General features: G+C 38.1%; 2 protein-coding genes across 2 annotated transcripts; both read right to left on the reverse strand.

The window, feature by feature from the left end:
- Positions 1 to 17,404: 17,404 nt before the first annotated feature.
- Positions 17,405 to 19,268, reverse strand: LOC109861374. Its single transcript, XM_020440998.1, has 3 exons — positions 19,066 to 19,268; positions 17,709 to 17,918; positions 17,405 to 17,628 (listed from the first exon to the last, which is right to left on the reverse strand). The coding sequence occupies exons 1-3, from the start codon at positions 19,197 to 19,199 to the stop codon at positions 17,460 to 17,462; spliced, it is 513 nt and encodes a 170-aa protein (XP_020296587.1). The 5' UTR covers positions 19,200 to 19,268; the 3' UTR covers positions 17,405 to 17,459.
- Positions 19,269 to 19,780: 512 nt separating this feature from the next.
- Positions 19,781 to 20,896, reverse strand: LOC109861373. Its single transcript, XM_020440997.1, has 3 exons — positions 20,807 to 20,896; positions 20,397 to 20,720; positions 19,781 to 20,022 (listed from the first exon to the last, which is right to left on the reverse strand). The coding sequence occupies exons 1-3, from the start codon at positions 20,840 to 20,842 to the stop codon at positions 19,879 to 19,881; spliced, it is 504 nt and encodes a 167-aa protein (XP_020296586.1). The 5' UTR covers positions 20,843 to 20,896; the 3' UTR covers positions 19,781 to 19,878.
- Positions 20,897 to 27,299: the final 6,403 nt, after the last annotated feature.

A 27,299-nucleotide genomic window follows, 5' to 3' on the forward strand; every position in this document is an offset into this window, starting at 1 on the left:
CTCAAAATTTTTAAATAGAACCTCTTATATTGTAGTATATCATTTGAAAGGGCATAAAAAATAAATCTTTTGATTCAAATCGAAAGGTATTATATTAAGTCATCTAGAAGTTATTCAAAGTACGAAAAAAGTCAAGTTTCAAAAAATCGTAAAAATTTTACGAAGTGGCCATATTTCAAGACAAACAAGAATAGATGAGAGACAAGAAGAGAGACAAGAATAGACATATGTGTCTCTGGCGTTTTAAAATTGTACTAATCTTAGTTCAAATTTTTTTTGTCTCACAGGGCCTCAGAATTGGTACCTCGCTGTATGTACTCATCAAAGTTGGTCAAAACAATATAAACGTTAGAAACAATAAATACGAATTTAGGCAACAAAATAGAAAAGTTAGAAAAAATAAATACGTATTCACTTAAAAGAATACAAACGTTGGAAAATACAAATAATAAATACGAATTTAGGTGACAAAATAGAAAAATTATATCAAAAAATAGAAAAGTTCGAAAAGATAAATACTTAAAAGAATACAAACGTTAGAAACTACAAACAAGAAGTTAATAAAAAGAATTGCCGATAGATGTTTAATCCATAGAGATGAAGTAGATATCTCACATAGCACGTAATATTATTGCAATATGACAGTAATATTTTTCCATCGCAATATTACACTAATATAGTAGAAATATTACCGTAATGTTAATATAATATCACAGTAATATTAAAATGTTCGCTAAAATACATCACAGTAATATATAAAAAAAACTAATGGCACATCGCCTTGTAAGAGGAAAAATTAATTTTAGATTTCACTCGAATTAATCTTTGGAAGCCTGATTCAGTTTGAAAATTACCAAAAAATTGTCAAGAGCAAAGATAATGACATGTAATTATCACTTTGCCGTGACATGCAGGAAAGTTCTTTTTCGTGATTTATAAAATTCTCTATCAATTGATTTTGTTAAATTCTCAATTGATTTATAAAATTCTCTATCGATTGATTTTGTTAAATCAATCGATAGAGAATTTTATAACTACAAAAATGTGCCAGCAAAACTTTTATTTAATTTTGCAGATTACACGCACGAGTACATGTTCTCCAGAATTTCTTAAATTTCTTAAGCTTATTAGCACAAGCGCCGCAGAGAAAAGTTAAAACGTCAGTTAACGATAACGGATTACCGTTTCGGTAGAAATTTATGGATGCTTATCTACTGCGGCGTGCAGCCGCACACATACGCACGAGCGCGCGTTCCTCTCCATGAAAAATTGTTCCGAGTTCTTGCTTCGCGCACGCACCCACGCAGATATCGCCTCGTAAAGTCTTACTAAAATATCGTATTGGTTTACACTTATTACACGCTTACGGGTAACTTACATAATTTCACATTTATGCGTAACGCTGAAATGCGTCGCCGTGTGGGATAAACATCGCTGTATACACGCAGCGTTGCCTTGCACAACGGTTCACATATACGAGAAAGCACAAACACAATGGCATTATTTACAATCGTGTATCGAGAATAATTCTCGCGGAGCGCATAAAGTATTGGTTAATGCGCCTCGACCTTTCTCGGCCGGATATAATATCGAAAATAAAAACACGAGAGAGAGAGAGAGAGAGAGAGAGAGGAGAGAGAAAATGAGAAGCAAGGCGCAACAGCGTCCGGTGGAGAGCGTTTCGACGCGCGAGAAGTCGCGACAATATCCCCGAGGAAATTCTCGGTCGTCAAGGTACTCGAGTCGCCCGGTATCTTCTTGCTCTTGTTTGCGGCCACTTGGAAAGAAACGAGATGTTGCCTCGTAAGTTAGATCGTACGGGCACGAATGCACATACCAGCATTCGTGTGCATCGCGAGCCGGGTTGCACCGACCAACGCGTCTTGCCGACCATCTGCCGGTTGTGGCCAAGGACGTCGAGTCCTTCGATGCTGTTGACCCGAAGAGGTCGATTCAATTATCGGTACAATTAAAACATTCTCGAATGTATTTGATAACGCACGACGAAGAACGGAGAACGGAGAACGAGTGTTTGTGGAAAACAGCATCGCCGAAACACTATTGTCGAATTCTTGTCGAGTTTCCTGTGAACATGTTCATGCATTACATGACCTCCTGTCCATATACTTCGCGTATAAACACACGCCGATCGAGGGCTTCGTATATATCAACCTAAAAATGTTACCTCTCGCTCATCGATATATGTACTTATATACGTGATGATCCTCGTCGACGTGTTCCAATTAGAGGCTCAACGACGAAGAGAACGACGAGAACGACGACATGGTTTCCTCGTTAATCACGATGATTACGCCATTTTCGTGCGCGCAATCAGTCCCGAAAGAAACCGTTGTGTCGCGGCAACTGGTTTAAGGAAGGGCAGATCATCCGACCTTCTTCGTGAGCGGTTCCAACGGAATATTTCAAAAAATATTCACTGATGCGCCACAGCATCGAAAAAGAACGCTGATCTGATATGTAGTTCACGTAATATAAATCTAATACTGACCTTACACAATCAATAATATTATCAAGTGTGTCAATAAATTATATTTGTTAAAAGATAAAATCTTCTAATACTTATAAGCAATATTGATACAATTAGCACTTATACACAAACACCCAGTATTCGATCTCGTATTAGCCCAATTTCACGTTATTGACAATTTCACGAAGTCGGTATCTCTCATTCATTATTTAACTTCATGCTGGCTGATCCAGACGCATATTTTGTTATTGAAAAAGACCGAATTCAAAGTTCGAAACGTTTGCTTCTTAATAAAAATTTTTCTACAATACACGAACATCCAATATTCGATCTTGTATTGATCCATTTTCACGTCATTGACAATTTCACAAGATTCTTATCTTTCATTCATCATTCAATTAGCACTCATTATAGACGTTATCTTCTGATTCTTCTTTCTGCTATATTTGTTAATATTTCCGAGTTATGTTTGCGATTCTGTCGGCAACGATTGCAATAATCTAAGAATTTTATCAATATCAAAATATTGGAGATTTTATGCTGCACTTATCATGTCTAACCTAGAATTTGAATCACTATTGATGATTGATGATAAGCCGTACGGGAAGATAGCTGGAGCCCAAATCCACAAAAAAAAAGTCAAGAGAGACAATAAATCATGAACCACACATGACGTAAACTCAGGGCTTCAAAATCCTTTATATCATATACACCTCTGTATGTACTCGACGCAGAAACAGAAGCATCTGTTTGAAAGAATACAAAATTTAGAAAAGACAAACAAAAATTTAGTTAAAAAATATATATGTGAGTGGGCCGATACGGAGTCAAATACTAGCAAACACAGATATATTCAACAGCAACATTGTCGTAATAAAACAAATGTAACAAGTAATATAACATGGTCGTTGCATGTAACATCCATGTTAGTTGTAATTTCCTACTTATCGTATATTGCAGTTATATAATATGAATATAACATGTAAGTAGAATGTAATGTATAATTGTTATATAGTTACAGAAATGTTATATGAAAGTTATAATGTCATTGCCAGCTAATAACAAGCAATACAATAGATATATAACATAATTATATTACATTTATAAAACAAAGTTATATAACATCGATGTTAATAGAGTATAACAACTGTTATATTACGTATATCACGCTGTTACTTCTATATTATATAGCAGTTATATTCTGTGTTTGCTGGGAGGTGTTGATGTATGAACAAAAATCTTTATTTAAACATGCCAAACGTTTCGACTCTTGATTTGAGTCATCCTCAGTGGCATACAAAAATCTACATAAAGTAAATTAATATAAGAACCTTACAAAAATCAGAGAAGCAGCAAGGGATAAATACAAAGTAATAATTANAACTCACCATTAAGAAAAAGGTAGGCAGTANATNAGNTTATAAATAGGAAGAGGTATCGAAGAATTAGTTGATATTCGTTACAGCGTTTCGAAAACCAAAAATGTCCTCTCACCATGTCTCATGTTAGATAGTACACAAGAAACATAACTACACAACTGATGTACAGCCTTTACAAAGTTCGGATATATAAGTACTTGTTCCTCACCACAATAACAATAATAAAGTCTTTAAAGGTGAACAGTCACTTTGATTTGTATGTTTCCAGAAACGAGAAATAAGGTTTTAATTTCTCTGTATCTGACATAATATTAATAGCATTAGTTTGCAACTCAATTTGAATCATTTCAGAAATTAATCGTTTATTATAATGGTTTTTACGATCCAGAATACGTACATTATTCCAATTAAAATCATGCCTTGTTTGAAGGCAATGTTCAGTAACAACAGATGAATCTAAATGTTTTCGATTGATTTGATTTTTGTGTTCTGCAATTCTGGTTTTTAATTTCCTCTTGGAAAATTTTTCCTCTGAAAAATTTAGTTGAAAGAATATAAAAGTTAGAAAAGACGATTACGGAAAAAGATCATATCCTTCGTATTTTGTACGTGAGAGAATTAGCCCTAAGTGTCAAGTTATTTATTCAACTGAAGATCTTAGATCCCAGCAAAATTATATATTACATTCTACTTACATGTTATATTCATATTATATAACTGCAATATACGATAAGTAGGAAATTACAACTGACATGGATGTTACATGCAACGACCATGTTATATTACATGTTACATTTGTTTTATTACGACAATGTTGCTGTTATATATCTGTGTTTGCTGGGATAATACAAAAAATAATAAAAAACTTACTTCTTTGTTTCAATTAGATAAAATGGCTGAAACAAAAAGTAAATTTTTAACAGAGAATAAGAGAAAAAAATAGATGACTTTCCAAAATAAACTCAAACGTGGAAACATAAAAGTGAGTAAAGTAAACGATGCTTTAAAGATGGCATCGAAATAGCAAAATTCAGTAGCACATTCTAAACATTTGCCAATGACATTACGGACTGTAAATAAATCGGATAATATTAATTAGGATAATGAGTTAAATAAAGTAGAGAAAATATTTAATTATATTGTGAATAATTCAGTTTAGTAGCAACAAATAGTTTAGTGTTTCGAATAACTTTCTTTAGACAATATAGGCACATATTTCGAAGTTTATTATGATAGAATTAGTAGCGCCCCCGCGTTTTGTGTTTCGATTCAACTTTTTTTCTCTACTGCTTTTACGTCTCGCAATCAAATCTGATGCTGACCGCGGATTACGTTCGTTTTCTATCTTTTGCAATCTTGTTTGTTGTACAATGAATCAGCGCGAATGAAATGTCATCGAATGAAGCGATCATTGCTGATCAGTAATTATTATTTGTGATCGCGAGTAATAACTTCGAAAGATTGATATAATAACAATAAAAAAAGTTGAACAACAATGGCCAGAAATATTTCAATATCTTAATCAGCAGCACATTGACATAAAGAATTTGGAAGTACTCGTAAAATTTGATTTGTTTTTCAGGTACAAACTCTTGCGTTGAACAATTTTTTTTTAATCCACCAAATATGAATTCCCGAAAAAACAAATTTATTGATACAAACAATGCCATAAGTGTAAAATACAACTTTTAACTAATGTACGAAGAATTTTCTGTTTTTTTACTAAAAAACCTAAATAGTATTTAAAAAAGTACATTCAGTGAAAAAGTACAAATTTAAAATGTAATCTCATAATTTGATATTTTTATTTTGCATTAGTAGTTAGTAGGATCTCATGTAATACATTAAGTATATTATTTACAAATAAATATAATATTATATAAAAATTTCTTTACAAATATAATATAGTTTTCATTAAAGAAATTTATGTATGTAAAAAAAAGGTTTTTATTTAGAGGGACTTTTAAAATATCCTTCCTTATCTTTGCTAGGAGTTGGTCACCTTAATGTACAACCGCCTGGCAACCGTTAAACTATTTAAAGTGTTCGACGAAGGACCGAAATACTTTTAATAAAAATCTCGAAACTCCGTACAGAGACAAATAAGACAGAAAAAAGAGAAAAGAAAAGAAACACGCGCGCGACACACGGAGCACGTGTAGACCGAGAGCTACTGATTGCGAGAGACACGCAACAATCGCTGCAATTGACCGCGTAATAGAAACGCGTTATGCAGGCCGTAGCGGCGGCCGGTAGGTAGGATACCGGTTGACCTTGAGAATCGACATGATTCCTTAACATGCGTTTTCCCTTTTACGGAAGGGTTCCGCGTTCGCGTGATTGCCGCGTTACGCTTGACCTCTTGTGATTTAAAAATGACCAAGGTACTTTTAAGTAACAGAGCTGATATAAAAGATAATCCTATTATATGTTACTATTAAGAAAAAACGCACAAAAATTTAGTGTTCTTTTACAACATAGTGCTGATATTTCGTACGCGATCGAAATGGCGAGCTTATTATGCTCGGCCGTCTTTTATCTGTCAATTCTAACGTGAACCGTAAGACAGCAAATCACAATCGACAAAAGCGTGAAGCTGTTTAAATATACATGTATTATTGATTTATGTTTTTCTTTGAGAGTATGTATACGTGATCAGAATTAAAAATATCACGTCAAACCACTAAACGTCAATCATTTGCTGTTGAGTTTTGTATTTCGAGGCAATGAATGGGGGCGTATTTATTGCGAAATCGGCATTACGGGAAAATTCATTGGATTCAATTCGCCGTGAAACTTGATCGACAAAACAACTTTGGGAACAAAAGGGCGAGGTCTGCGTGAAAAAGAAAGAGAGAGAACAAGCCCGCGGGAATCTCCATCAGAATTAGATACGTAAAAATGTTTTTATGGTAAACAGATGAAAGTTCACATTGTATACGGTTGGACCGTGCACCAATCAGGGTGTATGCAAAGCAAAATGCAAATGCATCCCTCGATCTGCATAAATGTATCGGGGAATTTCTCTTTGTTTTGCATGATTTTGTTCTCCGCTTTTGTTCAGTCACACTCGGCTTACTCGATACCGATCGCGGAGCGTTTTGTTTTATTATCAAAAATGTTAAACTTTAACACGCAAACATTTTGATAAAACGGAGACAATATGAAGAAAAAAACAAGATAAGTTTGCGGTAGTGTTTGCGAGATGATATTGCGAATGCAAGTTAAAAGAAACTAAACAAGATAACACTCGTGTAATTACCATTATCTATTCTGTTTTGCAAAAGATTATCAGATTATTCTATTTAGAATTACAAGCGAACGTAAAACCTTCTGAGAAGCGTAGAATTTTCGTGGAGAAACTTGCAGGTCAGCATCTTACTCGCGTTAAGGCAAATTTTCTACCTGACTTTCAACCGACAAATTTTACACAACCAAAGATGAGGGTTGCGCGCACGAAAAAGGAAAAGTTCTCAAAAACATTCTTGCCTCTTTTTTTGTTCCGTAAATATGTGGCATCACGAAGTGGCACGCGAAAACCGGTTGCGTGCAGACCATTGCAGGATCAATACAGACAATCGAACTACAAAGCGGTTGTCAACGTGAAACAACGTGATTTTAAATGACGATTGTTCTATTGTATTACATATGTGACACATATCGCCTCATTTGACCCGTTAGACTCTCGAAAATTCACCATATCTTATGGCGTAGGTAGACGAGCAAAACATTAAATAAACTAGTCAACTATTGAGTTGACTCATAACATCAATGCTCTGACTCTATTACATCTTTTTATCTCTCGTGACAACTTTATGGCAATGTATGACTTTTATTTATTATGAAAACATGTTTCCCATTTCGAGTTCATTTTTTTTTATGGGGTCTGTGTTATTTTTCCGATAAGCAATGACCAATGTCAGATCTATAAATCAAACGGCAGCGAATTGTTTTTGGCGGGCCCGCTCTGCTTACATTTCTTTAACAGGATGATGGCCTCACAAAAAGCGCGCCAGCAAGTCGATTAGCAGAAAACGCGCAAAGAATCGCACCGCCTCGCACGGCACGATGTGACAGGCGCACACGACACAGTCGACACTGCAGAACTTTTTGGTTGTAAAATGTGCTTTTGCCCTGCAAACAAAGAGAGATCACGTCCGTACTCGGAACAACTAGTTTCTAGGGAGGAGCACGGATGACTGGTTGTTGAAAGCCAGCCATTGAAATTAGAGAGAATGCGACCTTCTTGGTCACAGCCTGAACAGAAGCCTCATTGATTGCGATAAGCAATAGCCAATGCCAGGTCTATATAAATTGTCCTCAAATAGAATTCACGGCAGTTCTAAATCAGAAATCACGCCGGTCGGTTTTAAGCATTGTTATTGTAATCGCGAGTGTAACATTGTGGCATATATGTATACTTTGTAAGTAAAAATTATTCTAAATAAAACTTTGCAACAAAACATACTTTTGTAACAAATTATCAATTATAATAAATTAACTAAGAGTTAAGGTTCATCTAGTTCAAACCTAACAGAGAAATTTAACAGGTGATACGAGCCATTACACTTGATATTATGCGGAATAAATATATATAAATAGATATACATATATGCGCAATAGCTCGTATCACCTATTTACTGTTAAATTTTTCTGTTAACAAGTATTTTTTTTGAACAAACAGTGGTGACGATTCTTACAATTGGTAACAGCGGTAAGATAATTGTTGATAGACAATGAAGTCAATACGCTCAAAAAATATATTTCTTGAAGATTATTATGTCTATCGGACTCGAGGACACACTGGCGTGGACTGACTACTGATCATCGGAATTAAGTCAAACGACTCAATAAATAATATTTTGGGGTCATGAGTGTTTGTAAACGCTCCGATGTCGCGTGCTCAAAGTCCAGTGAGAGATCAAAATATCCACATAAATATATTAACAGAAAAATTGCACAAAGTCACAGACGTGATTCGAGACTTAAAAATACAAAAAAAATTCGAACCGATCCGAGTACAACTCCGCGATAAACAAAAACAGTGGGGAAGTACCCGCGAAAAAAAAATTAATATGTTCCAAATAAAGAGCTTAATAACAATGTTAAAAATGTGTTATAAGTATTGTAAGATATCAGCTGTGCGGCGGCGCCACATACCGGGTGGCCGCGATCGACGCGCATGTTGCTGCGCTGACATGTGATTTCTCGATAATCGTAAAACAAGAGGCATGTGCCGGCGAAGCTTGGGGGAGAGGAACTCTGGTTAAAACCGGCGATCTGTACAGACGAAAGAAGTCGTGTCGAAAGTCGAAGTCGAGATTGTCGGGTCGGGATAATCTCCGCCGAATCGCCGTTAAACATTGCCGATGTCAAATGGTATCAACTCTATTCTCTATTGTAAATAAATTATCTGTTAAACCAACAAAGGAAAGAGTGTGTGAGTCTGTTGATTTAATTCCGTCGATTGTCGTTGAAATTCATATTTGATATTGTCGTGTCGCGAGCATTATTGCCCTTGGTCCGTGTCGTGAAAACATACATGACTTTGAGACATTGTGTGAGTTTGTCGGCCGTGTCGTGTAAATAAGTTTATTGTGTCGAATTTAAATATTAACAGTCGAATTAAAAGAATCGGATCTGACGAACTTTTTAAAAGAAATTACTATAAAAATAATAACAGCTTTACAGTATATAATAAGAAATCCATATAAAAGCTTATATATGATCTTTATAAGGACAGAACATGTCTCATAAATTAAAAAAAAAAATTGCAGAGAATCCATGCCAAACATTTTATTTTTTTATATCTTTTAATTAGTTTAAATTAACAACTTACTAATAATATTTTATTAAACTTTATTAAGTTCAATAAATTGTAAGATTGTTCGATGTGCGGCGCCACTTCCCGGTGGTTGCGATTAGCGCGCTGCTAGCGGCAGCGTCAGCGGGCGAACGCGTGGCAGACGAGAATTCGAGTCTTTCAGAATTCGAGAAGACGTGTGTTCTCGTGCCGAAAAGAACAGAGGTGGACTTCTGTTGTAACGGGCGACCCAAACGGTCGTGCAGAAGCTGTCGTACCGCGAGCGGAAACTTGTAATAAGAAAGCTGTCGTACCGCGAGCGAATTTGTGTAAAGAACACGGTCGAACTGTCCACGAGGACTTAGTGGTTATTTTGTTAATTAAAGACTTATTTAAAGACAACAAATAAATATATATTGGCCAGCGTAATAATTATGGTGACGTGTTCAATTTATTCCTGACAAATATTATTCGTCGTATCGCAGTAAACGGTTGTCGTGTCGGGCAAGGCAAGGTCAAGTATCCTTAGCTCTTGTTGTTAATTCGAACTGTTGAGCTATTGTGTCGATGTTTGATTGTAACTTGAAGATAAATTCAAGTACATCTTGTTTGTCGGTCTCAGCAGACTTTATTATCGTGTCGTGTCGGTTACAAAGAAAGAAAATAAATTCAAAATTTATTGTCGTGTCGAAAATCTTTCAAAATACAATTTAATGAAATCTTAATAAATTTTTTATATGGATCTTAATAAGGATTTTAATAAAAATTCTTAATTAATAAAGAATTGTAAGAAATCAGCAAAGCGGCGGCGCATTGATAGCGACTTTTTTAGGATGCAAAGTGCGCGTTGTCGGCGTTGCGGAGGAGGTGCCGAGACCCTTCCCCATGTGATCAACCATTGTGGGGTCCATTCCGACGCGATACAGCTCAGGCACGATGACCTGTTGCTACGATTAGCTAGGGCCACCCGTCTGCCAGGTGAAGTCCGAATTAATCAGCGGGTCGAGGGGGTCGATCCCGAATTGGCGAGTCTTCGGCCCGACCTCGTGATTCGTCACGAGCAGTTGCGGTCGATTATCATTGTTGACGTCACGGTGCCCTTCGAGAACCGTCGTGAGACGTTCGATGAAGCAAGAGCGAGGAAGGTTGCCAAGTACACTCCTCTTGCTGAGGCCCTCACGCGGGAAGGGTACCGTGTGGTAGTCACGCCGTTCGTGGTCGGCTCCCTCGGCTCATGGGACCGGAGGAATGAGGCGGTGTTGAAGCTGCTGCGTGTTTCTAACACGTACGCAGCGATGATGCGCCGTCTCATGGTCTCCGATACCATACGCTGGTCGCGGGACATTTACGTGGAGCACGTCTCCGGGGTGAGGCAGTACGCGGCGGCTGCTCGGTCACCCGGCGGAACGCTCCGAGACAATACGCGAGCGATTCGCCGACGCTACGGGGAGCGGAAGATGGCGATCCTGGCGCATCGCGGGTGGAAAAAGAATGGTGTAAACTCTACGCGCGACTTTGTACGTGAATTGATCGGTTGCGACATTGTATTACGCGAAACTCGTGAACGCTAAATAAAGTGTTATAAAGTACTAGTTACTACTGTGTGTGTTCTTACTCTTCCCCACACACTCTCATTATCTAGATTATATCGCATCTTGGTCTAAAATCACCCGTTGAGAGATATAATCGTTATTCGATTGATTAATACTCTCCGGTTTTCCTACTTTCCGACTTTTATCGACGACACTTGCCGTCAAAACAGTGTTAGTTTTACATACACAAACAATGTAAAACACTATACATATATACATAGTGTTAAGAATCTTTTTATTCTTTTAAATGTAACTATCTACATGAACATGTTGCATGAACATGTTGGAGAAAGTAAATTTGTTACTTCTTTTTTTAATTTTTAGACTTTTTTTTAAAAACAAAATAACGTTATCGATTCCTATAAATAATTATCAAATTGAAAATTATTCAAGTAACCGCGGGCGTGATTTATCGCGCCACGTATCGTAGCGTGTCTGTGTATACATAATTTTCCGACGAATTGTAAGGTAGCTTAATTGACACGTTACTTCTTCTGTGGCCTATTATACAAAGCTATTCGTCTTCGATCCATGCGTCGGTCTTAAATCAATTCCGGGTACGGACAAATTACCAAAAGGAATTAATGGCTTCAACGCCGGGGCCCTAATTGGCCCTCAAATCATGCAAGAGCCTTGTTCGATCGTTGCCTCGCCCTTTCGACGCGAGAACAGCGGGAGATAACACCTTCGCTCGATTTTATCTTGTCGCTCAAGTCGATCCTACGCCTACGTGAAATTAATGAACGCACTTTTCCGACGATTACTTGCGCACACTCGCGAATATGTGTGTGTGTCTACGCGCACGCGCGTACGTACGGATAACCTTTAGAATCTTTTAAATTACCTACTTCGGTAGGTGGACGAATGAATGGAACTACCCACACGCTGACAATGAAACGCGTTTGCTAATCTAACGCCATTCCAGTAACTCATCCGCGTCTGTAATAAAACTTACAAAACCTCTCGGCTCGTTTGAGTTATCTGTCTCGGTAAACTCGAAATCATCAAACGCAAGATTTGTCAAAGGAATTTGAAAAGAAATGGATTTCCTTAACGCAATAAATACACGTAATATAACAGCTGCTACACTCTATTGAAATCGATGTTATATACCTTTAACAAGTAAATTTTTAAGGCTCTATGAAAATTTCAACGAAATATACATATAAGGTCTTACGAGCCGAACGCAGAATGTTTGTGCGGAAATATGCATGTATATATACAATAGAAAAAAATGGTTCAGGACTTTTCGACTCAGAATAATCCCTTCTACCTGCCTACGAGCGGTTATACGGTCATTATCAGACACCCTGTATATATATATATATATATATACATATGAATATATATACGTGTTCACAAGTAAATGTTTACAAGTGAGTTAATTGAATTGATATCACAATTCACAAATCATATAGGATGCTAGATTTGCATCTCGTATATGAAGGATCCCGAATACTCCCCCAAACTAATTTAAAATATTGCAAAAAAGATAAAAAATTAAATAAATTCATATGTATATACATGCATATTTCTGCACAAACATCCTGCGTTCGGCTCGTAAGACCTTATATATATATTTCGTTATATACCTTTGTTTTATAATTGTAATATAATTATGTTATATACTTATTATATTGCTCGTTATTAGCTGGTAATGACATTATAACATGTCATATAACATTATGTAACTGTATGACAGTTACATAACATTCTACTTACATGTTATGTTCATATAATACTAGAAAATATAAAATGTGTGATATTTCGAAAAACTTACTTTTTCAAAAAAAAGATAAGAACAGGCGCCAAGTACACGCACAACACACATATTGTAATTAAATTAATAAATTAAAAATTGATTTAGTACTACAAAAACTTCTTTTTCTCTAAAAATCTTTTTACAAAATACAAAAAGTTCTTTCTTTATAAAATCTGGTTTTTACAAAATGTTATATACTACAAAACATACTTTCTCTAAAAACCTGTTTTACAAAAGGAGTGACATCAAAAAGTAGCACCAAGTAAACTTTTGTTTGTTTTATAATTATAATATATTAATTATAAAATTATCTACAATAAGATGAATGTCATGAATTAACAAAGTTTGAACAACGTAAATAAGAGAACATTGTGAAATAAATGCACGATTCAACAAGAAAAAATTGTTGTAATTACAATTTTTGAAATATATTCTGCCAACCGTTTTCGCTCGATATTGATCTTCTGTTTTGTTATTTGTTAAAAAATTTTTATTAAAACATTTTAATATATTATTTTATAAAATTCATATATTTAAGCATTTTATAAAAATGTATACAATTTATATATTTTATAAAAATTAAATACTACGATGTACTATGTTAAACGATGTACTCCTTCTTTTGAATTTCATAGCGTAACATTCACAAGAAAGCTAATTTATGACATATGTCACGTAAACTAGATTTTCAATATTAACTGAAAATTCGAATTTGGGAACACAACCCAAAAGTGACTTGAGCGAGACTTTTTTGCTTGTAATTATGAAACAAAAAAGCGAAGCGTTTGTCGAGAGGATTAATGTTCTCACGCGTAGTTAATTTATTCCGCCTTTTGCTCGGGATTCATTCCATATGCATGGAAAGTTAAGAATACACCGCGGAGTTAACATGCGTGCGTTCGCTCTAATGCAGTAATCGAGTTAAGAGCGAGCTAACGTCACGCGTATGACGCGAGACATACTCGGTGAAAACCGAGTGCACATGCAAACTTTATTCTTTTCTCCCGCGTGACTCCATAAGCAATACATTTTCAACTAACGCATCCGTATCTTTTTTATGGCCGTATGTATGGAACACGCGAGTAAATCGTTTGCGCCACTACGCATCAATATACGTACGACCGACAGATCCGTAAGAAGACGATCCGTGGGCGGATTGATACGGTTGGCCGAGCGAATTAATTCGATTTCGAAATGTTCGATCGGACAAACGCGTCGCGTTCGCAAATTATAAATTATTCGATCGGGCGTCTCTGACAGTTACACACACGCGTGCATTGCACGCAGAGAGATTTTATTTAATCGCATTCGCTTCTCGTCGGCTCTTAATTTCCGCGAACAAACCCATCCTTTTAATTAGTACACCGCTGTAGTATATATCCCGTAACGCCGCGAGAATTCATGAATTATGTGGGATCGCGATTGCGGAATGACGAGTCCGTTTTACATCGCGATAACGTAATTTGTGATACGGCGCGAACAGTGATTTGCATGCAACAACGTACACGTACGGGAATTTGCGATTGTTTAGATCACGCATGATATTTAATAGTAATAACAATGGCGATGCACTCTATTATTAAATAACTAAAGATGAAAAGGTTCCAAATGTTTAAAACACAATGAAAGGGGATAAAGGGCCAATGTGAGCCTTAAACACGACTTCTAAATCTGGGTTTAGCTGAGGAAAGCAGATGCAGATGTGGTGAGAAAAAAGAGGACAGCTTGCACATTTCGTGTCGCTGCCCCCGTCCCTAAGTCTCAAAAGATACAGAGCTCTGAGCTCTATGTTTGTGTAGCCCAGGGATCTAAACAATAAAAAGATCAGTTAGCTGTAATAGCCTGGCAGAAAATGCCAGGATAAAGCAGCTCGGCCGATAAAAAACTAGCGGGAGTCGCAGAGGATAATATAGATCTAATAGATCTAGGTAAAGGATCTATCTAAGCTCATCCGCTGCTTATTATCTTTCCAGACTTCTTATCAGCTTAATATCTGATACAGACCGCAAAGCGGTCTCAGAATATTAAATTGATTTTTGGAACTGGACGGACGCCCGGAGCTTGCTCCGGCTCCGGGGTCATCCCGGTATTGCAGTACCACCGGGCTTGGCCCAGCCTTTGTTGAGCAAAAAATAAAGTTCCAGAAGTCAGTTTAATATTCATTTTATCGCGAGTGTAGTCGGAAATTCGAAAAACCGAAAAATCGCGTTTTCGCGTGTGAGCGAATTTTTCCGAGTGCGAGGAGCCAGGGAAGAGGAGCGATCCAGGGACCTTGTGAGGGGAGGAGGAAATTAAATTGGGAGTTTGTGTTTATTATATTCAGCTCCAGGAGTTAGGCTGGCTCGGCCTTGTTCGTTAGTTTGACTGTCGAAAGTCAAAACGGGTAAGCGAGTGCGACATTTGGCGGGCTGAGTGTTGTATGTGCGCGTTTATTTTATTTTATTTTATTTATTTATTTATTTATTGTTATTACTAAGTGCGCGTCCGTTCTTATTCTATTTTATTTTTTATTTTTGTCGTGAGTGTTGCCCGCCAGTTGTGCGTCAAATAGAGTGAATTGCTGCATCATTCGTTGTGTCGTGACAGGCGTTCTGTCCGTTACGGACTATTGTTTGAATAAAGAATAAATGATAAAAAGAATATCTCAATGACTTTGACATTGACATATGTCAAGGTCAAGGTCATCTAGGCTGGGTCTGTTTTTGTAAACATTTACCATCTTATCTTATCTTACATATCTTAAACACGACTTCGGTTGTGACTCGTAATCGTGAAAGCGGCCGCGTGCCAGCCGATGCTTTCCGCTTGTGGAACTTCGTCGTGTCGCGAGTACGTCGTCAACGTCGTGTGCCTCGTCGGGCGCTTTGTGGTGCGTTTCGTCGGTGCATAGGTCGTGCAGTTTGCCACATCGTCTTCAAAACGAGACAAGGAATAGAACCGGAGTAATCGATAGGTATCACCAAATATGCGATAATCATTACTGTTAAGTCAGATGTGTTTGGTTTTGTTTCTTCATTGTTTGTTTTATCTGACACTGCGCGCCCAAATAGAAACCAAGATCGGTCGGACAGTCTTTATGGTTTTCTAGGCAATTCTTTATTGAAATTCGCAAATATATACACATCTGTTTATTTGCGCGCGCAGTATTGTTTTTTTATAACTTTTATAACTTTGCAATGTTCACATATGACTAGAAATATGAAATAACGCAACTTTTTTAACCTTTTTTTAATTTTTATGGAGAAAAGAGAAGTAGATAAGTTCGATACTTGCTCGCTGCTTTGTGCACATTCTTTTCACCGCTTTGCAGCGTTGCTGTAAGCGTTCTAAAACCGTGAACACTTGGCGATTATGTAAATTACATTGGATTTAACGACCAGTGTGGTGGTGTAAAAGAGTGAAAGCCAGACCGACTAGTGTCTATTACTTTTTGATCATAGTTACATTTTTACGCTTCTCCGCGATTCCGCAATCTCTATAATCGCAGACTATAATGCTGGATTCATACAGGATTCGATTTTTCACATACAACATCCGATATCATACGTCGGAACATCATGCGAACATCGGACTCAGTGTAAATCCAGCATAAGGCACAAGTTTGTCGTACCATCGGCTCGATTCTCGAACTTAACTCTCAACGGACGGACATAGGTCGTTTTCGTCTGGAGCAAAATTACTTTCTGAAATTAGAAAAAAACTATGGTTGTTTTCTTTTTAAGAATGGTTTATCTACTCTAGAATTTTTGGAAAATTTCTTGTTTTTGGATTTGTTGTCATATTTGCTAAAAATTAGGAATTAAAACTTTTTTTTCACTAAATTTAATGATGGTTTCTCAAAATAGACAGTTTAAAGAGTATATACAAATTGTTTCAGATTTAAAAAAAAATATTTAATATTTTTAAAAAGCCCAAGACGAAAACGATCTATAACCGGAGAATTAAGGTGCCGTAAAACACGCCGTCCGTTGAGGGTTAAGTTATAAGTAAAGTAAAATTATTTAACTTTTTAACATTTTAACTCAATTTTTATCTCTTTAGAGAGAACAAGATATTATCTCTCTTAACTGGATATCATCCAACCCTGATGTCTCATAATAATGGTTGCGCAAAATCAATCATTTGTCGATTTGTTTGCGAGATTTGTTAATTATGAAAAAAAGCAAGCTGTGCACTGCGCGGCTGTAAATCTCGCGTTTTGCATTTCTTTCGCAAGAAATATAAATCAAAATATAAATCAATCTAAGAATATATAATGAATCAATCTAAGAATATAATAAATCAATCCAAGAAAATAGGAAAACATGATCTTTATTACATTTGCGCTGGTGTTTGTGTAATAGATTTCATGTTATTTTCGCGAACGCTACAGGCCAGAAAGTAAATTGTCACGAAAGAAGACACACGCACACATTGGAGGATTTCCAGCATTTATTTAGAAACGACCTGGTTTGTCCTGCGTCATCGTCAACATCGCCAGCGTTTTGCTGCTCTTTTTGTTCTTCGCGGAACGACGCGACTGAATCTCGCGCTTGATTATCTCAATGTCGTTCTTCACTTCGTCTAGCGACTTCATCGTTTTCTCCATCTCGCGCAGCACCGGCCTAGGTTCAACGAACCGGGCGTATTGACATTGACCGAAAAATCGCTACGCACACGAAACTACTAACGAATCAAATCTTACTGAGCCATCATCAGGCCGGCCTCGAGCCTCTTCTCGTCTTGCGCTCGTCGTAAATCTCTCAGAATTAAATAGAGCTTGTTGACGTCCTCTCGAACCTGAGTTGTCTGTTCGCGATACTTGTTCAATTCGCGTTCTTCAAACTCGATATCGTCCGCGAGGCACGTCTCCTTCTCCTTATAGTGAGCCACTCCGTTAACCACTTCAGCGATTCTAATTTTGATTTGCCAACACAAGCAGTTAATAAAGCTCTCTCATACGAATAGATGGTTAGATAGATATATCGGTATAGTAATTCATTCGTTGCCTTAAGTCAAAAGATTTTTTTATGCCAAAGCTGCGCGACTGCAAAATTAATTGTCATATAATAACAGTCGTTAAATTTTAAGAACGAAAGGATTAATAATTTCAGAATATTGTTATAACATATATTAATTATATCTAATGTAATCGCAGCAGAGAACCTACAGATATGTACGTGCAAAAGTACTTTGATCAATCTGGATAATCAAGATTCATACAATACTTCTCGTGTGCGGAGTGTTAAAAACATAAACCATGTACGAACTATATACAATTCTCGCGATTTTTGTGACGTCACAACATCGCATTATCTTCTATGGTTCTACAGTTCAAACCTTGTGGAGCGTGAGTGTGATATACCTACAGATTTTTTAGGTGAATTCCGAATCACCGGAAGCAATTATAATCGATTTCAAACGTGACTGAAAGATCGTCGGCCAGGAAAAATCTAAAAATGTGGATTCGAAAACCCGGGTAACCTCGCAATCTCGGCATTCAGGCGAGACTACTGAGCCGGCTACACTCCGCAGATTATCTTTGCGAGAAATGTAGGCGGTTTTTTTCATTTACATCTTCTCGAAAGTTCAGTTAGTGCGAGAGAATGACATTCAAGCACGTTTTATCCGACAATATTTAACAACTTGTGGTAAATGGCTTTCTTTTCAATTTCGAGAAAAAAAAGATATCCTGATTGGTAAACTTAGAAGAAATAAATAAAAATTCTTGACAATATTTCTTAGATCACGATAGGATCTAAGACGATATTTCCTAGTCTCTTTCAGTCGGTAAATTCGACCGGCTCGAAAAAATCCAAAGGTGTGGATTCGAACTCGGGACCTCCCTCCTGCTCGCAGAGATAGCTCTGCATGAACCAATATATTGCAATCTATAAAATATTGCCAGCGCGCGTGCGCGCACAAGGTGAAACACCGCGATCTTTATCGACAGTTTTGAAATGAAAAATAAAACATTAAAAGAAACGAACAATTCCAGAGATAACTAATTATATTAATGTACAATCGTGCGAGGGCGGAGCCTTCGAACGTTCGAACGTTACTTGTAGCGTAATTTTTCTATCTCCCGATCGCGCTCGTCCAGTTTATCCCGACAATTCGCGTAACTCATTTGCAGAGCCTCGTAATCCATGGCGGTTATACCCTCGTCGAGCGTTTCCAAATTTTGCACTTGCATTTTTACCTCGTCGAGGCGGCGTTGAAGAAAAATGTGCTCGTAACGATTGCGGGCGAGAGCCACGCGTCGCGACACCTGGCAATAAAGAAGTCCTCACGTAAACCCCGCGACGTATATATATATACGTATACACACAAAGTACACGTGACTGCTTTAATTGGTACGTTGCATAATTGCTGTAATAGACAAGCGATGATTCACGGTCATTAAGGTTACACCTGCCGACGAGTTATCTCGTTGACAGTCTTCTCCGTGATCTTTCGCCCGGTCTTCGCGTAAATTAGACCCGTCGCCACTTCCCTCTCGCGATCTAAAAGTTCGTCCAGCAGCCGCGCGTTCTCCTCGCGCAACTTTCGCACTTTGTCTTCACGCGTTTGCATGTCAGTCGTTATTCGCGTCTTGCGCCCCATTATGTCATCGAGCTGCTGCTTGTACGTATACAATGTCTGAATGTACGTCTGCTCCATATGTTCCTTCAAGTGATCGTCCACCATCGGCATCACTTTCTCTTGCGTCTGCGTGTACAAATGCGCCGCAGCGGCTTTTATTTCCAAGAATTTCGATATCTCCATCCCGCACACGTTTATTGATATGCAAAATGGAAATTAGAAATCGAACAAACGTACGCGTAAAATTTATTACCTCCGTAGATTTCTTCTCGATGTGTTATAAGAGCTAATTAATTGTTGTAGTTTAAATACTCAACTTTTTTTACGTATTTAAGAATCCACGTCTCGAGAAGCCGATTTTTCCTTCGCAATTCCAGATGCTCGGCTAACAGTTCTTTATGCTTTTTCATCATCTCCTCGCGATCGTTAAAAATCTGTTCCGGCAATTCAAATTAAATCTCACGATATTGGAATTTATCTAGTTACTATAAAGTACGTATTTTCTTTTTCTCGATATTGCAAAGTCTATAAAAAAATTAAATTTTTCTCTCAATATTGCAAAGATAAAAAATATGCATTGCATCTGTTGTAATTTAAAGAAATAAACGTTAGAACGCTTGAGAAACGTTTTATTATTACCATTTCAATTGATCACAATAACGAGACAGAACACGTATACAATGCGGAAACACGTTCGTGCGGAGGCGCGTAATGAGAGGGGAGGCTTAAGTCCTCAGACTATTACGAAGGTCGTGAGGCACAGTAATTCCGAGGGTACAATGACGCGGAATGACAAGTTTATGCGAACCTCAGCTGGTATCTCATCGAGCACGTGATCGGGCCTCGCATCTCGCGCTTCCTCCTCGGATTTTTCCGCCGCGAAAATTGTCGCGGTAGATGGTACATCCCTATCTTCTTCTATTCCCTCGTCATCAAATTCACCGTACATTCTCTCATATTCGTATTCCGGCGATTCTTTGTTCCAAAGAAGATAGTCATCCATTTTGTAAACGTCATACGTCTCTTTCTCCCCGTCTTCGTCCGCCTTTCTTTCATCCCATTGATTCTCCGGTACAAAATCCTCGCGATTTCCGTTTGTCTCGACGTTCGGATATAACCTTACCCCGTTACTCTGAGAAAAAAAGCGGCGCATTATCCACAGATGTTTTTTTTTTTTTTTTTTTTCGTGACATCCGTGAGTTTTACCACGGGCGGTACCTCATCGACGATTCCGTTCTCCGTCATTTGCTCCATCACATCGAGAACTTGGATTTAAATCGATAAATGTAAGCAGTCGCGCCCCGGGACGCGAGTGCAGTAAATGCTACGGGAGAAACGGGGCTGGGATAACAGCTGCCAGACGATGAAAACAGTCGAACGAATTCACCGCGGCGCGGATCGACGTCTTTCGCTCGAGAAGGCCTCGAGCCGCATGCGGTCGACCTTGAAGATCGAAGATGATCTTTTCTGCTGTGTTATGCGCGCCGCTCTTGCCGCATTGGTTTAACTGCGCTCACGCAGACACCGGGACGAAAAGTTTCTCGTAAGGACGACGTCGATTAAACTGCTGCGAGCTACCGGACACCGTTGGCGCGGATGCGCGCGGTGCATCCTGCGGCGCGCAGGGTATGATTTCATCTCCGCGTGTGCTTTATTCCGCGTGCTACAGCCGTTCTCTCCCCGCTGATGTATGAAAAGTTTATTTATGGGGGACGTGCCTCGTTCGATCACGCGAGAGCTGCATGACGGCGGCGGTAACATAGTGAGTTGAAACCCGAGTATCTTTTCGTTCGCTCGACGTTAAAGCGAGAGGAATTAACAACGACACGGTGCGTATGTAATTTGTCAGAAATAGAAAGGGAACGACGCGACGCGGCGTAGCGCGTCTCGCGGTATCGCGTTTCTTTTCGTTCGATGCGAGATGGAAAGTACATATTTCCATTTCTTTTCTTAATCGACACGTAAAGTAGCTCATCGTTTGGATGCAAAAGAAAAAAAACTTCGATTCGTGATAGTTTTTTATTTGTGCGTATATATTTATTAGAAAATTGAGTCGGTCAATATTATTCGAATAAAAATGAAATGTTTGAAATAATGAAATAACACATTTTAAATTAAACGATTTGTGTCAACGTGAAGGCGACGTTCTCTGTAGAATAACGAAGGTGTGCGTGTTGCGCTGGCCGATAGCACCTCGCACTTTATGCCCGGTCCTACCGGGATTACATGTCATGAAAACACAAAGAAAGAAGCAGGAACAATGTGAGAGACGGAGGAAGAGAGACGACGAGAGAAGTACTCGAGGCAGCCGCGTGGGCAGCCGCTAGCACACAGCATTCCTGTAGGATCAAGGATCCCTACTTGCTCCGCATTTACATACGCAGACACGCGTGTAAGGAGCTTTGAATCGCGCGACGCGAATGTATGTTCGCGCGCATGCAAATTCCACTTACGAACGTAAATGTGTCACTCACACACGCGAGCGTGAAAAAAGAGTGTTCGCCGTTTTACACTCCGGTCGCTGTCAGTGTCGCAGTCACAGTTTTTCAAACGTGTGTGAATTGTATACGCGCGGGGAAAAACAAAGGGCGCAATTTTTTCGTTTAATCATCGAAATATGACGATCTCGCAAAAACGTTGCTTGATAAATATGAAATTTGTAAAATGTAAAAACGCAAGAAAAAAAAATGCTCACCTTACAAAATTGCAACTTCAAAGCGGGATAATGACATTTTGCGTCATCTCGCATAATACTTAGACGATTACTTAGTTGTCACTTCCGCCTCTCTTTTCCTCAAACTGTAATATGTTTGTAGCGTATCCATATTCTTCATGACCGTCTCGAATAGATCATGTTTTCTTTGTAATTTTTTTTTTATTGAAACAACGAAGAAGATCCCATAGTGGATCGAAACGTTTGTTACCATTTTTTTTTTAAATCCTAGAATTAAAGAATTTTACCCGAACATCAGATGTTAACTCGTTATTGCCTTCTCCCTATCTTTTTATTTAAACTAGTACTAGTCGCTTCGGTGATAGGATGAAGCATGTCGATACGTTGAGTCGCAGTGTCGGCTATGTAAATGAACTTCTGTTAGAGCGGGAATTAAAATTTCGGCAACTCGCTGACGCCAGAACATAAGAAATCAGTAACAGCTTAGAAGAGGACTTGGTTAGAAGGCGTGCGAGTGGACGAATGAGTGAGAGTGTACAGCAAACAATTAATACATAATTAAAATAGATAAGTGGCTAGAAAAAGAACAAAACCTATTGGTTTAAACACATAGGTATAAGAGGAAACGCAGAAAATAAAGGTAGAAGGATAGATAAAGAGGGAAAGGAGTAAGAGTGCAAAGACAAGCAAGGTAAGTGAGAGGCACAGGGCATGGCGCCAAAGGGCAGCGGGGATAGTAAGGAAAAGTATTAAAAATTAGGAAAGAGATAGAGGAAAATCAGTCGGTTCTAGATTTCGATAACAACAAAAAAAAAAACAGTAACAGCTTAGAATTCAAGGACGGCGATGAATTCGCATTGATTAACAGGCTAGTGCTATATAAGAAAGATGGAGAGAATTTGAGATTTGTAGTGCCGGAGGCCACGGTGCATAATCTATTGCGTGCCCATCATGACGATGTGACGAATGGTGACATGAAAAAACTTCCCGGGAAGTTAACCAGAATTTTTGGTTTCCGTCTATGAGGAAAAAAAAATACATAATTATATTGAAAATCGTTTCACATGCCTGACGGCAAATGATTCGGTTAACCGATTTGAGGGGGATTAAACTAGTCTTTATCCTGCGCCGCATAACATCCGAAAACGGCAATAGAAGTATTGAATTTGAACCGTTTCGGGCCGTTTCAGGAAACATCCGATCATTTCAAACATATCAGAATAGTGTAAGAGATTTATTTAACATGCGTTAATTAATCCAGCGATCAGCGACCCCTTTCGTTCACTGAGGCTGATAACTCGCGATTTATCGAAGAGATACAATCGATTGTATTACTAGCGATAACAGAGCAGGCGGCGCTGACAGCGGCCGGCCTAGCTATCCAAAAGCGGAGCCAAAAGACGAAAATCAGAAGACGTCCGGCTCGTGAATTAGTTAACACGTTTAGAAGCGGCCTTGTGACAGTATTCTCTTACCTTTGTTCAGCGCTCGATAGTAAAGACAGTGCTTAATTATAAAAGTCATAAAACATTTATATATTCAGTTTATTTGTAAGTTTTGGTGATTGGTAACTTTAAAGAAAGATTTGTAACATTACTTATATTTTCTCTTTTCTTTCCGTTCCTCACCGTAACGTCCCCTTTCGCTTTGCTCAAGGGTTATTCTTACAATAGAGAGACGCTTTTCTTACAACTAAAACGCAACGTTTCGTGTTAGTTAAGTAATGAAGCATAACACATAAACAAGTCGCATCTCAAAATACGTACCTACAATGTTTTGTATCAAGTTTACGTTTATTTCTTAATATAGAATAACGTATGATTTATTTGATAAAGATATATATATGTAAAGCACATCTGTATGCGCCACAGCGTTTCCATGAAACATTCGTTCATCATGATCGCGCCAAGTAAGGAGAATCGAGATAACGTAAGAAAGCAGTTTATGCGGCGTGACGAGTGACAAGCTCAGAAGACAGACGTACCACGCGGAAGAACCGCGAGAGATGTGTCGTTCCCGCGAACGTTCGAGGAATTTCATCGCAAAAGTGCCCCGGCTGCATGTTTTTCCATTTGGCTTTATATGCCGGGCGTGTCCGGGCCGTTCGTTGGCCTTTCCTTCGGATTTGATTTCCTTTCGAATCGCCGCATATTCCCCGACTCGTCCGTGCAGGCTGCAGCGATGGAAACTGGACTGACTGGCTTTAACGGCGCGTCTCAGGCTCGTGTCCGTGATGGCTCGTACGTGCGACCCACGTGACCACGCACACACACATAGATATATATATATGTATATACGTTATATATGTTTTATATACATGTATATATATATATACACATATATAACACAAACATATATATATATATATACGTACATATGTGTAAATGTACATAATTATACACATATATACATATAGACGACCACCGATCGCTCGTGCGGTTTGTGCATGTGTAATGCAACTCGAACACATAGGCGTGCGCGTGAGAAAAAGAAGAGCGCTTGCATCAGCGAAAGAGAGAGGGAGAGAAATCCTTCGAGAATGCAAGCGCGTCGAATCGTCGTGCGTCAAATAGAACGCGACGAGAGAAGCGCGGTGTAGCGCTTGCAGATACCATTGTGACCGGTTGCATAAACCCGCCATCTTGGTATCCTCAAGGACGCGCATCGAATCCTAAGGTCAACGCACTTGGCTCACATCGGTCCTCTGCCTCCTCCGCTTCGTCGTTGACTTCTTTTTCTGGATCCCTTCCCCTTTCCTCATGAACTCTCTCTCTCTCTCTCTCTCTCTCTCCCTATCTCTCTCTCTCTCTCTCTCTTTCTTTCTCTCTTTTTCCTTCTTTGTTTCTCGTCTCCGTCACATGTCCGCATCGCGTTCCTCTCGCTCTCGAGTGAGATGGAGAATCTCATCTGGCCACGAGCGGGATGTCACTGCCATTAATCCTGCCGATACGGCCCTGGCCAGAGTCGGTCGGACCTCGGGCCGTCTTCCTTATTTTCTTCTTCGCTTTCTCTTTCTCTCTCTCTTACTCTTTGCTGCATCTTGTACTCTTCCTTCTGCTCGTTCGATCTTGCGACCTCCGCTTCTCGTACAGAATGATAAACGCAGGATATTCCGCGAGCAGCATCGACCGCACATCTCCGTATAAAGTACTGGATCGTTAGAGTCGGCATTTAATCTCGCGCAAAAAGCATCACTGTGAATTGGACTGATTAGAGACGCTTCAATGAGTCTCTCAATCGATCGTACGTCGCATGGTGTAAAAAAAAAAAGAAGAAACAAGGTAACATTGCGCATAATGACGATGAAAACAGTTAATCAAATTTGGGACCAAATACATCAGAGAAATTCAAATAAGATAAATAATTTTTCTTTTTTCGTCTCATTATATAAATCAATGTCGCATCTAGCATAGTTTTATGTAAATTACTATGGCAACATTATGCTGAATGCTCTGTGGCTTAAACGATTTTGTACTGTTGTGTGCAAGCTATTCGATTTTGTGTATGATGACCTTTATACCTTCCTTACACCATAACATTAACGGAAAAATATCAATTATGTTCTCTTCCGCTGCAAGTATAAGAAAGATAGGAGAATAAAATTTCAAGAAGAATTGAAAATCAGAAAAACATCAAGCCAGTTTTTTATGCATCTGGAGTGGAAAAAGATTAGATTGGCTTTTTAATTTGTTTTTAACAGAGACTTGCGATAAAATCTCACCTATTAAATATTTTTACCACCAAAACAATTGTACTTTTCATTTCAATGAGAATGATAAATTAAGAACCACATCGAACAATCTTGTATCGGTTCAAGTCTCACCCACCACTTTCTCAAATAAAGCTCCAGTGAATCCATTAGGGACAACAAACAACAAATAATTCCTAAACATTTCGAAAACTGAAATTCCAGAATATGTATCTAACATTTTACAGCTGGGTGAGAGATTTTGCCTTCCACAAAGTTCAAACAAGATCAAACTCATCCACAAATACATCAAGGATACTGAATACAATTTAAAAAACTGCAATATAGATTTGAAGGCGAGAGCAAGGAATGCTATCATACCTAGATTACAATTTTTCCGTGACAATAACTTTAAACTCTCAGATACAGATAGGAAATTACTTGTTATGTATAAGACATGCAATAACTATAAAAGAACAATCCTAACTTGATTTTTATGCGTGCGGATAAAGGCAACGTCACAGTTGCAATGAACAGACATGATTACTCTAAAAAAATTAAATCGTTGCTAGAGGATATAAACACCTATCAAATAGTTAATCATAACCCGATCAGGAAGATCGAATCCAATTTAAATAACCTATTAAAACGTTGATTAAACAAAGGCTTTATCGATTCGCGTAAGTATTTCTTTTTAAGATCAAGCGATAAACTGCTACCGAAAGCTTATGGCCTTCCTAAAATTCATAAGGAAGGAATACCTATGAGAATCATTGTCTCCTCAATTAATAGCCCGCTCTTTTATTTTGCTAATTTCTTACACAAAAAATTATTATTAACCACATCCCGCCAGCCAAAAGCAATATAAAGAATAGTTTTATATTATTTGAAAAACTTTCAAAGAGATCAAAATTGACGATGGTTATGTTCTTCTCTCTCTCGACGTGATATCTTTGTTTACCAACATTCCTATTGATCTAGCTATAAATGGTTTAAAAAATAGATGGCACCATTTTGCAAATAACACAAATATTCCGATGGAAGAGTTTTTGAGTGCAGTGTCTTTTGTTCTCTCTTCAACTTATTTTACCTTTGAAAATGTTGTTTATAAACAAACGTATGGCACCCCTATGGGTTCACCGTTATCACCCATAATCGCGGACATTGTATTACAAGACATAGAAAATGACGCACTCAACAGACTTAATTTGAAATTGCCATTTTATTACTGATATGTAAACGACATTGTTTTAGCGGCACCACAATAATGAAATTAATCACATTATTAACACGTTTAATTCATACCACGAAAGGATAAAATTCACTGTAGAGATGGAGAGGGATAGAAA

The sequence above is a fragment of the Pseudomyrmex gracilis genome, unplaced genomic scaffold (assembly GCF_002006095.1).
Source record: "Pseudomyrmex gracilis isolate BER0280 unplaced genomic scaffold, ASM200609v1 scaffold_709, whole genome shotgun sequence".
In the NCBI taxonomy this organism is placed as follows: domain Eukaryota; kingdom Metazoa; phylum Arthropoda; class Insecta; order Hymenoptera; family Formicidae; genus Pseudomyrmex; species Pseudomyrmex gracilis.

Bases quoted from the DNA above. Each gene is read 5' to 3' on its own strand.
- LOC109861373 (XM_020440997.1), bottom strand. From the start codon at position 20,842: ATGGAGCAAATGACGGAGAACGGAATCGTCGATGAG. The intron at 20,721-20,806 runs GTACCGCCCGTG...TTTTTTTCTCAG, and splicing joins AGAACGGAATCGTCGATGAG to AGTAACGGGGTAAGGTTATA. The intron at 20,023-20,396 runs GTTCGCATAAAC...TTGCCGGAACAG, and splicing joins TCGATGAGATACCAGCTGAG to ATTTTTAACGATCGCGAGGA.
- LOC109861374 (XM_020440998.1), bottom strand. From the start codon at position 19,199: ATGCAAGTGCAAAATTTGGAAACGCTCGACGAGGGTATAACCGCCATG. The intron at 17,919-19,065 runs GTAACGTTCGAA...AATCAAAATTAG, and splicing joins ATAGAAAAATTACGCTACAA to AATCGCTGAAGTGGTTAACG. The intron at 17,629-17,708 runs GTAAGATTTGAT...CGTTGAACCTAG, and splicing joins GCCGGCCTGATGATGGCTCA to GCCGGTGCTGCGCGAGATGG.